We start from the raw sequence: 19,142 nt of genomic DNA on the forward strand, positions 1-19,142 counted from the left end.
AGGACCATTAGAGTTTTTGGATAGATTAGAATGTTTGAAGTTAACATATTCCCGGCTAAACGACTCCGACTAAACGCGTCACTGGATTTTGGATCTTCTCTATCTCTCCTGTCAGTCCAATCTCGTAAGAATCCCATACTGATAATTAATACTCAAGGGTCAGTCGGATATGCTTCTCGTAAGCCACTTGTTTACATATCCGTAAGATTCTTTCTAGGAAATATGCTTTTCCTATTATTTACTTTACATGCTCATTCCACGTAAGGTCGCTCTGGATATTACTACTAGATACTTTACGGTGGACAATATTTCCAGCAGTTTGCCACCAATATTGTAGCTGTGCAGTAGTGGATTTCTTTTTTTATGTACATGCCGTATCTTACATCTATTTTCATTCAGCGTTAGTTACCAGATCCTGCACCATTCATCAATCTTATATAGATCATTTTGCAAATCGATACCATCTTCTGACGATGTTACTTTCTTACAACCACAAATGGCTCTCAGCACTATGGGACTTAACTGCTGTGGTCATGAGTCCCCTAGAACTAAGAACTACTTAAACCTAACCAACCTAAGGACATCACACACGTCCATGCCCGAGGCAGGATTCGAACCTGCGACCGTGGCAGTCGCACGGTTCCAGACTGCGCAATGGCTCCAAACGTGGATGATTTGCTTATCGGGTCTCACTGTACTTGTTTGTATACTTTAGCGTTTGCACTATTCTTCCCTCTCGATGCACTATTTTCACTGTTGCTGAGTGATGTACACTGTGTGATCATATTAGGTCCATCGTGCTGCCACTCACTGCCAGGTACTCCATATCAGCGGTCTCAGAAGTCATTAGACATCGTGAGAGAACGGAATGGGGCGGTCCGCGGAACTCACGGACTTGGAACGTGGTCAGGTGCTAGGGTGTCACTTGTGTCATATGTCTGTGCACGAGATTTTCACTGTTTACGATGTGATAGTGAAGTGAAAATGTGGAGGGACACGCACAGCACAAAAGCATACAGGCCGACCTCGTCTGTTGACTGATGGAAACCGCCGACAGTTAAAGAGGCTCGTACAGTGTAATAGGTAGACATCTACCCAGACCATCACACAGGAATTCCAGACTGCATCAGGATCCACCGCAAGTACTCTGACAGTTAGGTGGGAGGCGAAAAAACTTGGATTTCATGGTCGAGCGGCTGCTCATAAGCCATACATCACGCCGGCAAATGCCAGACAACGCGTCGCTTGGTGTAAGGAGCGTAAACATTGGACTATTGGACAGTGGAAAAACATTTTGTGGAGAGACGAATCACGTTACACTATGTGGTGATCCGATGGCAGGGAGTGGGTATGGGGAATGCCCGGTGAACGTCATCTGCCAACTTGTGTAGTGCCAACAGTAAAATTCGGAGGCGGTGATGTTATGGTGTCGTCGTGTTTTTCATGGAGCGGGCTTGCACCACTTGTAGTTTTGCGTGGAATTATCACAGCACAGGCCTACATTGATATTTTAAGCACCTTCTTGCTTCCCACAGTTGAAGAGCAATTCTGGATGGCGATTGCATCTTTCAACACGAAGCACGGCATGTGGCGGAGTGGTCACACGACAATAACATCCCTGTAATGGACTGGCCTGCACAGAGTCCTGACCTGCATCCTATAGAACACCTTTGGTATGTTTTGGAACGCCGACTTCGTGCCAGGCCTCACCGACCGATATCGATACCTCTCCTCACTGCAGCATTCCTTGAAGAATGGGCTACAATTCCCCCAAAGCTGGCTAAGGGTGGGCTAACATCATACTGAATTCCAGCATTACCGATGGAAGGCGCCACGAAGTTTTAAGTCATTTTCTGCCAGGTGTCCGAATACTTTTGATCACATAGTGTATAAGAGCCGGAAAACTGCGTTTTTATGGCAGTTTCAAAAAAATTTAACTTGGAAGAACTACGAAGCTGAGGGACTCAATGTGCTGCAAAAATCACATTAAAATTCTGGAATTCACATATGGTATACATATCTGTGCTTTCTCTGAGCATATTGAAAATCTGTTCGTAATTTGAGAAACACTGGAGTTACTGTTAGCCGGCCGGTGTGGCCAAGCAGTCTGGAACCGCGCGACCGCTACGTTCGCAGGTTCGAATCCTGCCTCGGGCATGGATGTGTGTGATGTCCTTAGGTTAGTTCGGTTTAACTAGTTTTAAGTTCTAGAGGACTGATGACCTCAGCAGTTAATTCCAACAGTGCTGAGAGCCAGTTACGGTTGTTTTCTTGAATTTTGTGAAATTTTCGCTCACATGGAAGTTTACTACTTGACAACTGGCAGACAGAATGCTTTGTGCACTGGAGGTGGCAATACAGTGTGAGGCAACAGTGGTGTGCTAGACCAGCCCGCCAGCTTGGGCAGCGTACAGTTTTGAGGGTAAGACGCAGGCTGCGGCGTGTGTGCCCGGGGCTATCGCTGACCTCCAGGCTCGGTGCAGCCGGCCGGCACATCAAAGCGGCGCCCCGCGGCCGCCGCCGCAGCGGGGGTCTGCCGTTCACGCCCCCGGGGCCCCCCGCGGCGACCTTCTGTCAGCCGGCCGGTCCACAGCCGAGGGCCGCACAAAAGCCCCTCCCGCACCGCACGGCGCCGCTCACGTCGCCAGGCGCCGTTTGTTTGCTATCGGCCGGCGCGGCGCGCGCTGAGCATCTGCGTGGACGCGTCATTACCCGTGTTTACCCAGTTGCGGGCAATACTATTTCCACTTTGACCGTCTGATGTGATTTGGCGCTTCGTTCCGACACAACAAATATACAGATGATGGGAACTGCTTACAGCACAAGTGTAACGACAACAGTACAGGGAGACTCTTTTAAATCTCCCACCTTTCAATTGGCCCAGGAAAAATAACTACAGAATCCACCATATGCTAAAGCATCTCAAAGAATTCCTACGTCAGACGCGCCAGTTACTGTCATCGGATCGGAACACGGTCGCAGGAAATGAAAATAGCTACTTTGCAGCAGCTCGCGCAAGTAGTAGTGTGGTTTTTAGAAGCAAATTGTGCGAAGGAATTATCGTAGGTTGTATGAATGTGATTCATCTATTCTGAAACACTCTGGCGGTGCACGCCGTAGTGTATCGAAACAGACAATGGAGAACATCAGTCGGGCGTTCCTCAGAACCCCACGTAAGACAATTCGGCAGGCATCTAGGCAACGTAACGAGCCCCTAGCAACGCTGCCTCCTGTAGAATGCGTCTTCGTTTGTATGCTTAGACAGTGCAAATTCTGCAACATCTGATACAGAACGACAAAAGAGCCGACAACAATTTGCTATAGATATGCTGCAGCGTATTTAGCTGAATGGTAGCTTCCTAGAAATGCGTTTATTATGAGGCAACCTTTCGTGTATCAGGAACGTTTAAGTGGCTAAATCTTAGGATTTGGGAATCGCAACGTCCGTCCGCCATCACTGAACATGTTCGTGATGCCTTTAACTGAACGTCCAGTGTAGGCTAATAACACGACTGGAATGTTGCAGCATTCTTCTTTGGACAAAACACAGTGAATGGGTCAGTGTACGTCCACATATTGGAGCTGATCGTATACCCTCAGATACAACGAACGACTGTTCGCAGCTTTCTACATGCGAAATTTCCTAGACGCCACTTTCCCCTGACATTGCCTCTATGGATTTCCTCTTCGTTAACAAAAAATAATTACAGACCACTGATCATGCTTTACCTCAACAAAGCGAAACACGCCTGAAAAAAAAAAAAAAGTTCTTGTAGCGACGGAACGAAAATACACTCAGGAAGCGATTCTATACTCAGAAACAATCCAACACATCGTACAACTGTTAAGTCGCTAATTATCCATGTTGCTATTTACTACTGCAGCTGAGGTTTCATTACCGACTAAATAAAAATTTAACTAACTTCATATAATTAAAAACGAGCCAGCTTACTTTCAAGAGCCGGCCGCGGTGGTCTCGCGGTTCTAGGCGCGCAGTCCGGAACCGTGCGGCTGCTACGGTCGCAGGTACGAATCCTGCCTCGGGCATGGATGTGTGTAATGTCCTTAGGTTAGTTAGGTTTAAGTAGTTTTAAGTTCTAGGGGATTGATGACCATAGCAGTTGAGTCCCATAGTGCTCAGAGCCATTTGAACCATTTGAAACTTTCAAGATTAAAAGAAAACTATATGTTTCTCTTCATGGCATCAACAAACGAAACAGTGAGACTGAAATACAATGAGCAAGAATTCACCGACGATACCTTTTTTTTTAAACAATGGTCACCTCATCAGAATGTTGTGGGAGGAAATAGTGGACTGAAAAACGTTGTACCGAAAAATACTAATTTATTTATTAATCACTATGATTCAAACTGAGGTTGTATTGATCCGCAATTACTTTCATCAAAAGCGTAAATCGCAATATACCAGCAATTTCTAGGTTTCTCTGGATCATTAAGGGATTAGTACAAAAACTAATGTGAAACTGTATCTGAGCATAGGGCATATGAATGCTCTCTGGAAGACTGCAGTTTAGTACGCAAATCACTTTCCTGAGTCTAGGCAGTTCATAAAACGCGTACATACTGGATAGCATGAACTCTAGACCCTAGTATGATAAAAAAAGATGAAGTTTCTAAACAGCCTCACAAATTTTGAGCTATGCAATGCAAAGATATGCGCAAATGCTAAACGTGGCGTTTACTCGAAAATCGCTCAAGGCGCAAGCTGCAGCCATGCACCAAACAGCAGTTCTACAACGCACGGCAAACAGTCAGCCGCCATGTGCTCACCCATAAATGGACACCTCTACACTCTAAGAGAACCAAGACTAGACTCGCTCACACGTCTCAAAATTACTGGAGGAGGGGAAGAAATTGCAAGGTTTGCCACCGTGGCAACTAAAAATCTTCGTCTTTCTTCCTATGAACAGGGCAATCGTGCAGAATTTTCTCATCCATCATCTGTTGTATACTCTGTTAACAAACTGAAGTTGGCAGAATACTGTCCATCGCCTTATGATTGGCAGAAAGATATCTGGGCGCATAAATGCTGCTCCCTTCCCATTCTGTTAATGGGAACACAGCTGTGGCCCGGCTTTCCTGCTTCCGCCTTCTGGGCCACCTACGGGCTTTGCTCAAACCTCTCAGGACCTCTCATGGCTAGAACGCTTTTGAAGGGCGCTTTTAGCACTCTGGCTTAACAGACACTCAAAGCGCCTTACTCACGCAACTGGTAGCCTCGAGAACTTCTGTTGGGGAATGTATCAGAATTATGCTGTTGTCAACCCACTGTCGAAGACATGCAGGTGTCACACCTCTCCATATCCCACGAACTAAGGAAAACACGAGATAATATGATAGCATCCATAGGCCCTGCTTTGCCATTCAGAAAGTTGACGGGAATACAATATGAAACGATTATATCTGTAGTTGCTTAGCGACCTGTGTCAAACCTGTGTCGTTACAACAAGTAGATGTGTACTTATGATTATTAAATAAATTCTTTGAGATGCTCTAGAATATAGTGCAATTTCATTATTGTATCTACTGTAGTTTATTTATTTTGTTTCCCCTCGGCGTTTGAAATATGAGAGGTCTGAAAGGGACACCATATTACTGAATTACGTTACTGTGCGGTGATGACTTCCAGTTTTGCCCAACTACCAGAACCGTGTCCACGCCACTGCTCAGGCCGCAAAACAGCAGGAATGAAAAAGAACTCACACCTGCCACTGAGTATCTTCCTGTCATAATGTCACACATCAGCCAACGACTCAGTGCTGTGGGCGGTACAATACTGGCACCAGGCAGTCACGTGACCCTCTGCCACTCACCTTAAGTGGTGTGTAGGTGTCAGCCTGTAGTATGTAATCAGCGTGGTAAGACGGGTCGACTGTGAGACGTGAAAGGATGGCAGACATGAGTTACCTACTTTCCACGTACCTGAGACAACAGCGTGAATGAAACTGCCCAGTTTGCTGGTGTACCACCGTGGACTATCCAACGAGTCTACAAGGTACGATGCGCAATTCGCAGCCAAGTGACACGGCGTCAGAACAGTGTTCGTAAAAAGATCATAAACAACGGAGACTGGAGGTGAGTGTCACGCTGTTATGTCCGCATTATAACACAACAAATATTCCGTGATAACCAAATTTATTTGACCTTCTGTCACTCAAAACAAAACTTAAGTTCGACAACACAACACTTCGCTGGCTGTAGCACCAAGGAGAAATCAGAGTCACTAGTAGAGAATACAAGTCCAAACCACTTCCAACCAGTCGATATCGATGCGTCGCAAGTTTCCAGCCCGGGAGGCCACAGTACGGTTCGGTCGTCGTGAATCCATCAGCCGGGTAGTAACACAGTCATCGGCGAAGATTGAACGTTAAATGGGCTCAGGGAGCTCGCTTTAAGTCCGCAGGTCCGGCCAATCAGAGTGTTGGTAGATGGCGCCCGTATACGGTTGCTCACTTTGGTGGCGAGGGCACCGCCGCCAGGGTAATCCGTATCGATTGTGGTGTGTGCGCTACCGCTAACCCCGCGACGACGCGTTCACTTGCGCCAGTTTGTTGACATCGTGAGCGGCGCCAGCGGTACTCGCTGCGTGCCGCGCGTGTTGTAGCACGCTGCGCCGAGTTGACGGCTGCTGTGTGGCGGCCGATACGACACATGCCTAGCCAATCACAATCGGTTTCGAAACCGCTAGGAATTGCTGCCGTCAGTGAATGCACGTCCGTCGCAACAAGTTTCCTGTTGATCAGAACGAAGGTAACTGCACGTAGCAGCCATTTGCAGTCGGGTATGTACCAAGTCAGCGGTCAGTCGATAGTCGACACCACAGCTTCTTATAGACAAACTGAATTTTAAGGTGCTAACGATTCGTATGCTCGACACTATTACCGGATATCATACGTTTATTCGACATCATTTACTGATATCAGCAGTCACTCAATGACCTTGGATAAGTCGTGCCTCCGTCAGCAGTCCTGCTTATTACTGCTTAATTGTTGCAGATTACAGAGCAGCTTCCTGGGGACCTATGAAGACATTAGAATTATCTGGAACCCTCGTTCGAGGTTACGTGTCCAGAAGCGGCGGTAACACGTGCTGTGCGCGGAAACGCATCAGATAAACACAGGAGCGCGGCTCCGCGGAAGCACTGCTTTGGGGAGCAGGTTGCAGGCGGAATTGTAATTACCGGAGCGCGTGAAAAACAGGCGCGGATAGCATCTGGAGATGTTTCCCTCTGGCGCTGGCCTCGCAAGCCGAGTCTTCACGCCATTGTCGAAAGCTGCCGCAAGCCGGGCTGGGCGGCGGGGCGTGACGCAGCCGCCTGCGATCTGGAGAACTCACTGCTGGCGGGACAGCGAGGAAGCGAGGGCTGCCTCTCGATGTTTTCAGGATGGGGACGTACAGCTTTATTCAGAACTACCTGCAGGGTTCACAAGACGGAAACCACAAGACATATAGAAAACTGCCATATATCAGTGTATAGACCACATCTCCAAGTTTCGATTCCTTATATGCGCCGTGGAATAGTTGCACTAGAGGGTGGGGTTGTCAGAACATCTAGACAATTTATCCGTTCCCTACTGTCGCATCCAATTCGATAGTGCTTGCAGATCAGCAAACCAGTAAACGAATTTCCGAAATAGACTGCCGTCGCTCCTTCCTGAGCATTTCGAGTCAGCGACCTTAGTAAATTGCACGCACGTATTGATGTTAGCTACATCACAAACGGTGCGTATATTCACCATCTGTGCTATGAGTTACAAACATGGAGAGATGCTGTGTCCTCTGACACGTGTGTATTTTCTGCACTTTCCGTACTGTTGTCTTTTGAAACCCCAGAGGTATTTATGAACAATGTTGTTACAACTCATGTCTCGTGGTAAAGAACATGGCGGAACATTCCTAAGTGTGGAGCAATCCCACAAATTGTATTCATTGGCGACTCCATGGAGTGCTGTGTGCACAACGACCACACATGTTAAATTAAAAGGAAGGACAGCGTTGGCCGTAATATTGATGGTTTATTGACAGCGAAATCGATTTTCAATGACATAGTGATCATCTTCAGTGCTGTGGTGTACAAATTAAACTCATAGGCACTGGTATGAAGTTATTATCAGTAACCAAAGCTGAGAAACGATCACAATAACTCACTGTGATCGTTTCTCAGCTTTGGTTACTGATAATAACTTCATACCAGTGCCTATGAGTTTAATTTGTACACCACAGCACTGAAGATGATCACTACGTGATTGAAAATCGATTTCGCTATCAATAAACCATCAATATTACGGTCAACGCTGTCTTTCCTTTTAATCCCACAAATGACATTACATAATCAGAAACAGTCTGTAACACTAGTAAGCTTGTTGCAGGATAGGTTATGCTGAGAAATAACAGCGAAGAAAAATTAGCGTTGACGTTAGCCCATCACGTCGTTGTGCAAGCAAAGTCAAGCCGTCCACCAGATACAACTAGTGTCAGTTGTTTTCATCGCGTAAATGATATTGCACGAGACTGCACGGTTCGCGTTCGATCCTTACTACCGTCCCATCGCTCTCTTCTTCGGTTTGACGAATCCAACGAAAAACACCTTGGGCGACACCGTATCGGGCAGACCACTTGAATATGCGTGTGCAACTGCCTGATTGGCTAACTTCAATTCTAATTAATTCGTAAACGGCGCAACGTACCGAATTTTTTCTTGACAATCATTTCTCAGCACAACCTACCCTGGAATACACTTGCAAGCTTTTCAGACTCTTTCTGACCACCCTGCATGTCTCAAGATAAGGGTTCTGTTTTTGCTTCGTCAGCTGAAGCTTTTTCTAGTAACTATAGTCTCTGTAATGAATCCAAATAACAGAAAAATATCCAGTAAACATGGGCTCTGAAACGCATAACTTAAGATATAAGAGCACTCGTTCAACAGAAAGGATGTGTTTCACAGTAGTAAAGACGAACAAGTATACACATTATAGCCCATATTTTCTGCACACTTTTTTCTTGTTTTGGTAATACTACCACTTTTGAAAAAATGGAAAACAAAGGGCGATCAGAGAAAGAGATATTTCTCACAGTAGCGAAGATGGACAAGTGGCCATAGCTCATAGCGTATGCGTAACACAGCCCACTTCTGAATGTTTGTCGGTAGAGTTCTGCTTCACCCTCTCTATATTACGGAGTGTAAACAAAACAAACAGGATTAATATATATGAACAACCGCCATACTTATTGACACGACTTCCGGCACAAAGAGCAGATACTTAACATATTCTAACAGAACACAAGTTTCCAACAGCTTCGACTCATACGCCAAGCTGCTTCGTACGACTATTTGTCATGTTGATGGAACAGAGCAGTATCGAGCGAGTTGTTAATATAGTTTATTGCCGTCAACAGTCACATAAACTGTTCGATACCTACAGTGATAGCGGCTGAGTAGACAACTAGACATTATCTGTAACTCAGCAGTACTTCTCGGCTCATGGCTGCTTCAGAACGTGCAAGGAGTGAAAGGACCTTCTCTCTTCTGTCCTTTCCTCTTAGAGACGTGCAGTCTCATGGAAATGTTCAACTACTAGCTTTCTGTGGCACAGCCATCGACCAATAAATTTTTATTGTCTGTTGATAATGGCTAGTCAATCGAAACTGGTAAAGCCAATAAAGAATTTATGTGAGCACTGACTGCAACAAACAGTGTACATAAATCAAGAAGCTATATTGATGTATATGAGAACTATGAAGTGGGTTAGGGATAAACATTCGGTCTCACTTGCAGTGTCTCGTGTTGCAAATATGAACATAATGAACCGGAAAAAGCAGGTATAATTTTCCTTACAGAAGAGCACACGAGTTGGTAATAGCGAAAATGCAACAACCTGGCGAAAACTGCGAGTACCAAACAAACCAAACCAAATGAACTCTTTTTAATCATAAAATTTGGCGTCGTTATTGAACAAACTGTGAACAATAATTGCAGTTAGCTATCTCCAATTAGAGTGTAAATTCAGGCCTCTAAGGCACTTTAGTAACGACCCGGGAAACATGAATGGCGTAATAAAATACACCTATAGCAAATTTTAATCGTACAGGGATAGTACAACACCAATGATTTATTTTGAGAAATATACGTAAGTGTGAGAAGCGTAAGGAGGCAACCTACACTGATGTACGAAACTTAAGGAAAAAAGTGTGTTTCGCATGATGTGTCACACAGCTCGATGAAACTTGGACCGTACTTAGAAAGAACTGTTACAGTATAGAACAATAGGGAGCTGAAAGAAATGTGCGATGGGACGAACGGGAACGACACTTTTATTCAAGGCCAAAAATTACACTCAAATCATGGGGAGTCATGTTGGACCCTTGTACATAGCGAAAAGCGAGACATTTCAATACGTACCACACAATAACACCTGGACCATCTTAGCGACAATTGTTAGACAATGCTGGACGTATGCTCATATGTAGAGAACAGGGAAGACGAAAAGTTCCCAGGAGCACTGTGTCATTCCCTAAATTTTGAAATAGATGTGGTTAAGTAGCACGTGAAAGTTGAGATGCAAATGTAGACAGAAGTAGCCTCACATGGTTCAGTTCAGCTATTTTAATGTTGTAGGTTTTTATTGTGTTGTGTCTACTATTTCTCGAATGCGCTAGAATAAATTTAGTAAAGCTGCTGTTTCAGTCTGCGCAACAGCTACAACACGAACCTGACTACTGTTGCCCATACCGATGCCCGGGAACTAATTACTGGTTTCGCGTGGTGTTGTTGTTGATGGAAGCAAGCCAAACAACGGCGCAAATGGCACCTCCACCACCATATATGAGATACAGCCTCCACAGCGACGACGCGTCTGTAAGTGTGCTTACATTCTCAGTATTATTGCAAGGAGCAGGTATCGTGATCACACAACTGACCCTGTTTATGCTAATGTTTCCCTTAATGCAATCTATGCATCAGGGTTGCCCGCCCTGGAGAGGTCAATATCGACGTAGGTTGGTTTGGAGAGGAGGAAATTCGTGTCTGTGCTCGGCTTGTAACTACAACGTGTGTTTAGTCTGAAGTCACTCTGTGTTATCACTGCAAGCGTTGTTGTAGAGTACAGAAGAATATCACGCAATTTGTGTTATAAATGACTTAAAATTTGTAATGGCGGTCATGTAACTCGTCAGAGTTCCTTCTATCTCTAAAGCATTGACGTCCTTTCGCTTTTCCATAAAAGGTGCTTCTGAGAGCTCTCACGCTCTCAGTGCCTGTTCGATTGTAATAGTTGAGTAACCTTTTTAGTTTATTTAAAATTTCACGTAATGTTTCATCGGACGTACTAAAGGCTGTTTGCTGTTGACTTCCCCTAACATATGGATGTAAGTCTCGTATCTCTAGCTGTATCGAGTTAAATGGAGCGCTAAGACAGCCGCAGTCGCAATTGGAAGGACAATTGTTCAAACTGCTGATCGGTCATCCAAATTTAGATTTAGGTTTTCAGGATATTCTCTAAATCGTTTAAGGAAACGGCGGAATGGTTCCTTTGGGGGAAATAAAGTTACTGATTTCCTCCTCCAATCGTGATTCGTACTTATACCATCGTCGTAAGTAGGATGTTAAACTCTAACCTTCCTCATCCATTCTGTAAGTGTACGGTATATATGGCTCTAATGAGAGCTTTTGCTGTGAAATTTCGTGTTAGTGGTTGTGTGAGTGTAGAATGAAACCAATGGAGAGTTGAAAACGTGGTATTAGCCTCTTGCCTATTTTCATTGTCTAATTGTGGTGCGTGTATTACCAGCAACAGCATCACCCCGTGAAAACATTCAGAGGTACTGAATGTAACTTAAAACACATACATAAGTTGGTGATTATTAACTGGACGCCACAACCCTCCTCTGTTCACAAATTAAAGTGCAACTGTTAACAGTTGTTATACCGTCGGGTCTCGAACCCTGTACCTTACGGTTGCGCATAACCACACCTCACGTGCTTTTACTACCCGTGCCACGGAGACAATCATATTGGCATTTACGAACCTAAGTCCCATTCCGGAAATAATCTATAAATTAGCTCGACGAAGTTTCATAATGTGACAGCAAGCATTGGCAATATATCACGGAAGTTGCCCACAGACGTGTCTAGTCTAGATGGGATCTTATCGCCGTTCCCAAGACCGTGGAACGTGGAGCAGATGTTAAAAAAACTGGATTTACAGTCGCAAAGAAAGGGAGCTCAAATTTCTGCCTCAAATGTCTTGAGATATACGCACAACATTTCACCTAAATGAGTAGGTACCTAACCCACTTCCTGCAGTTATGATACGTAATTCTCAGCATCCAGCATTCAGAGAGAAAACACAGTTAATCACTTGAAATATGCTGGGTCATGAAGTAATTGAAAACAGAAACAACTACAGGATATTAATATTAATACAGCTAAAATTGTGGCATGTACATCTTCAGGCTATGATACAAGTTGATTATGTGGATACCTGGTATTCATCACAGGGAAATCGATTATTTCTACCCTCTCTGTGATGTTGTGGATACTGACTAGTCGTTGTTATACGTCACCTGGTATATTAAAGGGGCGAGAAAGTGATGTATTGTGACACTGAAATTAATTGCAAATAAAATAAGACCTACAAATACTGCCGAATATGTCATCCCTACTGCATAAAGAAGAACGTAATTTCCTGCACTCGAAAAGAAAGCTTTTGTAATCACGTCACACACCGTGGACAACTGTTGTTTACGTATTTCCTCCAACTACATAGCAACACCCGCTGTAGAGACTGGAGATAATTTCCCTACCGGCTGATGTTGCTTCAGTGCTCCTCAGAACTTTTCCCGTGCACTTGACATCCCGTTGATAATGAGGTCTTTAGATCGATAGTGACATCGATAAGGAGCAGCCGACGTTACGCCAAATGGTCTGCGCTCACTGTACGGAGCAAGATGTGCCACAATCTTACGGGAAGACATCCGTCCTAACCCAAAGATCCCCGGATCACTGCCGCGCTCAAACAAATAAGTGAAACAATAATCCAAGGATCTTGTCTATCTGTCCTCTTCCCTCCTTTTTTGTTTCTGCTCAATAGATCACTACGCTTCAATCTCACTGCCATTTTGCTTTTGGCTCCAAGGAGTCGTTCTGATTTTATGTAATATTTCTGTTAGGCACGGCACATTCATCTACCTCCTATGTGAGAGTTATGACATGTACAGTATTGCGTAAAAAATATATTGCTGTCTCTCACGATTTCAGATACCACACGATAACATATTTAAGAATGTATTTCTCTCTTCAGAACATCAGAAGCCGCAATTACCGCTTTTAACACCAATTCGCTTTGTATCACGATCCGGAGTTCTAAACGACTTCTCCACATAGGAAATGCATGTCAACATTTATCAAAGTTTATTTCGTTGAAACATAAAATGTTATGATAAAGATAGATAATGTAATAACAGCAGACTCCAACTGTAACACAACTGGTACTTTCGTGCCTCAGACGTGAGGAACAAAAAATTGTTCGTTACAGCTTTAGATCCGCCTACCATAATGGATATCGAAAGTACTGTGCATCTCTTTAACGGAAAAATATCAGTAGAATATCATGAGAACCTCATTACTGTGTTTGACTGGCTAAGAGTAAATGAAATATATTAGTGCTCCAAAATTTACGCTTATGATATTGTTTATTCTGCAATTCCCCTATAGAGGTTCCGCAATCCTCGAAAGAGATTTACTTCATGAAGGCTAAGCCAAAGTCAGTATTGCATTAAAATAGCGAAGTTTCAGCTTGAAATGCACGATATACATCCGTTGCCTTTCTTGTTCGATACGAACTTCCCTTCTGGAGAGGGATGTGTGTGAAGATCAGTTAAGTAAGAGCATATTTTCTCTCCGGCGAGTTTTACCGTACTCCCTTCTTGCCAGCTACTGCCACCGAGAGGGAAACTTGGTGCCCTCCAGCCGTCGCTGAGCGGGTGCCCTTTGAGGACGCGGCCGGCGCCACCACCTTGGGCCGAATCTCAAAGGCCTGCGTGGGCGGAGGGCGCGAAGTTGGCGCGATCAATCTTGCGGTGGGAACAGCCGACTGCCGCCGCCTTTGCATCTCAAAGGCGCGTCTCGCAGGCACGCCCCCCCCCCCCCCCTCACCGTCCCACCCCCACCTCAAGGCCGGCGACCCGGCGAAAAAGCCAGCGCGCTTCTTTTGTGAGTCCCGACGATTCGGCGGCGCCATTTGCGCGTTGCCGCATGTTTTGCTGGCGCGAGTAAAGGGGGCACAGGTCCCTTGCCCTGTGTAAACCACTGGGAATTCGCTGCAAGGCGAGCAAAAGATCACAAAGCGAAGGAGCCTTCACACGAGGGGCCTCTATGCTCTTAAGTGAACAGACAAATAAAACATCTCGCAGGGACTAAGTCATTATTTTGTGTGTCTTGTAACAGCGAGCAGAAGAGATTGTTTGTTTCTAACCAGAAAGTTGGGACTGAAAGGAGACTACAAAATAGACAGTGAATACCACTGGGGAATGGAAAGACCTAAAGTCGTCTCGCAAAAGGTGGAAAAATTTGAATAATACAAAAGATGTGTAACAAATATAAACACTAGGAGTGGATAAAAAGAGTGGGTGGAAAAGATGAAATTTGCCTTCTGGGTGACCACAGGTATGTACAAAAAATTAATTTGTTGACGAGAAGCGGAAGGTATCACACGGCAACGGCAAAGAATGCAGTTGTATAGACCGCTAAGAGACATCCGCCTAGTCATCACGGATTGTCGGAGCGTCGTTCCCTTTCGAACACAGAACTCGAGTTACCACGTATTTAGTGTGTTATAATGTTCCATTGACCAAATACGCTTGGTGATAAACATTAAATGTGGTTGGAAGACAACCTGTTACCACCGAGTAGTTGCTGTCACAAGGTGGCATCTTTGCCGCGCAGCTTTGTTACACGGTGCAGTGGGGTTATTCACCATCGACGAACAAATCGCCGAAGAGGCGTCAGATAGGAAGACTCGCACCATTCGGTCGAACTGACAAAGAACTTGGGAATTTGAGCCATCCATCTGTATGATGTATACATTCTCTAACCTGGATCTATGCACTGATTCGGATGGGAAGGACGTTGTAAAGCTGTCTTATTTTCCCCTGAGACAAGCTGGCCCACAAATCTTGTAACTGATTCCATATATACTTTGTATGTGCACTGATCCTACACATCTTCTACCTAATCTGGGGATCTTGCTGACCACCAGTCTACCTCAGTATCAAGCAGACAGTTCATGCCATGTGTGGAAGAGCGTCGCTCTGTTAAAAAATCGTACCTTGCTAAGTCGCATGGAAGATAATTTCCTCAATCAGTACCAGCCATGATTTGGTCCCCAGACAGTGACACCAGTGTATCATCGCCGTGCCTCTCCGAAACACTGGAAGGAGGACCTCGCCGCCATATCCGCCAATGATGGTCACAAGGGGTACTGCAGAACCGCGATTTATCGCGGAACACAATGCAACACCATGTATCAACAGTCCATGATTCCACATCACGCCACCACGAAAAGCACAGGCATCTATTTTGTACTATTAGCTATGAGACGGTAATTCCCTAGTCTAGCTGCTGCTAGACTTGAATCAGCAGCATAACGAATAGGTTGCAGAGAGTCCATGGCATGTTATCGCATAACAGGCGGAGATGCGAAAGAGTTGCATGTGCTTGGTGTACAATTCTGCAATCTTTCCTTCTTGTGGTCATAAGTGGTCGATGAGAACCTTGGCGACGAATAGGCTTGCCTTCATGTTCCGATCCAGCGCAAGATGGGGCCACAGTCACATCCAAAAGTCCCACATCTGGATACTGCACGATGCAACCAGCTGGCCAAATTGACGATGATGTGCTGGTGACACTATCTCACACGAATACGTGGCATATATGGCCTTCACAGTAACCACTAAGCATCTGACACTGTTGAAGCCCGACATGGACCTACGAGGCCTGGTACCAACACTAAACACGAATAACACTTCTCCACTTCGGTGGGCTTTCTACCTGTCAAAAGTTTCCACTTTTAATCACTTAGAAACAGGCCAGTGGTGTTAAGTGTAGAAATTACGTTGATACCCCACCATCTCTTGGTAGGTTGGTTTGGGGGAGGGGCCAAAGAGCGACATCATCGGTCCCGTAGGATTAGGGGATGATGGGGAAGGAACTCGGCCGCGCCCTTCCAATGGAACCAACCCGGCATTTTCCTGAAGCGATTTAGGTAAGTCACGGCAAACCTGAATCAGGGTGACCGGACGCCGATTTGAACCGTCGTCCTTCCTAATGGCCGACCATGTGTTCTGGATGTCCACTTTTTTTGTCAGATATTGTAGATCAGTGTGTACTTTCATTGATCTGTCTTTAAGCAGTGGTGTCTTGAGGTAATCTGTGACTAGCAATGTGGAGCTATGTGTCAACTAAATTAGCGTTAGGTGGATATATGTCCACTTGGAAAGTGTTTGTGTGACGCCAGACGGATGCATGACGCAGTCACTATCTTCTACAGTCTCTGTGAAGTCTGACCATAACTATGTTACACCTGAGTCGTAGGCAGTTCACACTCTTCTATGTAGCCTGTGTTCCATATCTCTGTAGGACACAGACACAGCTTCATATACATGGTTCCCCAGAAATGTTGCAACAAACTTCGAGCGATTGTAGAGAGTGTCTTGAGAGACAAATTAAATATAGGAACATTTGGCCAGAAATATTATCCAACGACGCTAGAGAGCGTCGAAGCTATATGTGCCAGCGCCTGCCACTAGGCCACCCTTCAGCAGCAAACGTGACTTTGTATGCTGGCGGACGTCTCACAACTTTCTTTGTTATTAAGTGATCGCGACTGATTGCCACGATCACCACTGGAGAAGATGGAGGTAGCTGCTGCGCATACAGGTCTTGTCTCCTACGAATGCAATGCATTGTTGTGCCGTTGAATGATGGTTTTGGACACAGGTTTCCATTCACAGTTTACTTTCCCCCTGGAATTCTCTAAAATAATCACTCTTTTTCCGTATACTGAAGAAAAATAAACTGCAGATGGAAACCCATGTCCGAAACCGTCATCCATCAAGGCAACGGAGCATCGAATTTGTAGCAGCCAAGGCCTGTCTGTGCAGCAATTATCTCCATCCCTTCTGCTGGCGATCGTGACAATTAGTCTCGATCCCTGAATAGTAAACGACATTGTGAGACGTGTGCTACTTATGACAAGTGACAAGCTAGGCAGCGTTAGGTCTCTTAGTCATAATGGCTGCTTGCAAGTTAGGTTATCTTGACAAGCCCGCATTCCGTTACCGTCCCTGCCACGTGGAGGCGGACCTTTTTGTGACGTTTCTGCCCTGGCTGTTGCTTTGTGTGTTGGTACACTCTTTGATACAGTGAGTGAAGTTTATATGCAAAATAATTAATAAAACTAATATTAATTAAGTATAAAGTAAAACAAAATAGATATAAAAATATATACACAAAAGAAAACAAAGAAAAAGAAATCTAAACTATATGGTATCCACCAAGAACCGAGTTGTCCCTGATGTAATTTGAGAGTGCAAGGCTATATATGTGCTCCAAAAACTGAACTGAGCTAGATTTCTCTATGTGAGATTATAAATGATGTTAGAATTTCACATGAAATATACGAGCATAATGATTATTAAGATATAATGGAATTGGTAAATTCTTGCATAAACAATCTTAGATTCAGGAAGTATTGAGGTAGCTGTGTTTAAACACAATAGGATTCCTCTATTCAAAATTCAAAATTTAAAAATTAAATTTAAGTATGAGATAACATGCAAATCATCAATTGTTATAGATAAGTGGTTACCAAAGTTAATGTAATTAATAAAAAGAATATAATTATACCTAGAATAAAAGAAAGTGAGTATGAATAGCGAGTTTTTTTTTTTTTTTAATATGGTGTCTCCTAGAACCTGATTCTCACACATGCAATTACTGAGTGTGGAGGCTATGTATGTGCCTGTAGCTTGAACATAACTGGATTCCTCTATATGACAAGGTTTCAAATTTCACGTGAATAATAAAACAATATGAATATTAACATATAGCAATACACTTATACCTTTCATGCTATTTATCATGATTGATACCAAAGTTATCTCTAATACAAATGGGCCCGCATTTCGTGGTCGTGTGGTAGCGTTCTCGCTTCCCGCGCCCGGGTTCGATTCCCGGCTGGGTCAGGAATTTTCTCCGCCTCGTGATGGCTGGGTGTTGTGTGATGTCATTAGGTTAGTTAGGTTTAAGTAGTTCTAAGTTTTAGAGGACTGATGACCACAGGAGTGGTCAGAGCCATTTGAACCATTTTAACACAAATGAAAATACAAAAATATTCAGATAGCTGAAGGTTATACACGATCAGTTCCTCTATACAAGATTTTATTTGGGACAGTAGATTACTAAAGCAGAAACAATGTTAATATATGGACGACTGTGAAACCTCGCTAGCGCTATACAAACTGACGTTAGCTGCCTACCCCGCCGCGAGTTCGTCTCTGGCCGGCACTGAGTGTGGCTGTTCCGACAGGTGTGGTTCCAGAACAAGCGCAGCAAGGAGCGGCGGCTGAAGCAGCTGACGTCGATGGGCCGCGGCCCGTTCTTCGGCAGCTCGCGCAAGATGCGCGGCTTCCCCATGAACCTGAGCCCGGGCGCCGGCCTCGACGACCCGCCGCCCGGCTTCCCCTACTTCGCCGCCGACGGCAAGTTCGAGTTCGGCTACGGCGGGCCCGCCGGCTTCCACCACGAGTTCTTCCCCGGCCACCACCCGCACCAGGCGCAGCCGCTGCCCTTCGCCGGACCAGGTCAGCACCAGCCCTAGTAGTAAACCTAGGCTCTAGGCTGTCACTATCAAACTTCCTGATGGAGTTAGTCCTTCCTCAAAAATGAGCCACATTTCCCGCAATTACAAGTGGCTCCCCAGAAACTTTGCTTGTATAGGTCAGCATTTTAGCTATTCGGGACACGTTCCGTTCGGAAACATCTCCTCATCTCTCTGAAAATGCCTGCCCCGCAATGTTATCATCACCCGAGTAAAGTGGAGGACGTCACGGGGTGTGATGTCAAG

General features: G+C 44.9%; 1 protein-coding gene across 1 annotated transcript in view; it reads left to right on the forward strand.

Moving 5' to 3' along the window:
- LOC126284542 (uncharacterized) overlaps positions 1 to 19,142 on the forward strand; it is a 495,687-nt gene that overhangs the window by 445,072 nt on the left and 31,473 nt on the right. Inside the window, exon 9 of the mRNA XM_049983544.1 lies at positions 18,606 to 18,879. Within this exon, the coding sequence (XP_049839501.1) occupies positions 18,606 to 18,879 (274 nt within the window). The remainder of the gene's footprint in view (positions 1 to 18,605; positions 18,880 to 19,142) is intronic.

Source organism: Schistocerca gregaria, chromosome 8 (genome assembly GCF_023897955.1).
Source record: "Schistocerca gregaria isolate iqSchGreg1 chromosome 8, iqSchGreg1.2, whole genome shotgun sequence".
Lineage (NCBI taxonomy): Eukaryota > Metazoa > Arthropoda > Insecta > Orthoptera > Acrididae > Schistocerca > Schistocerca gregaria.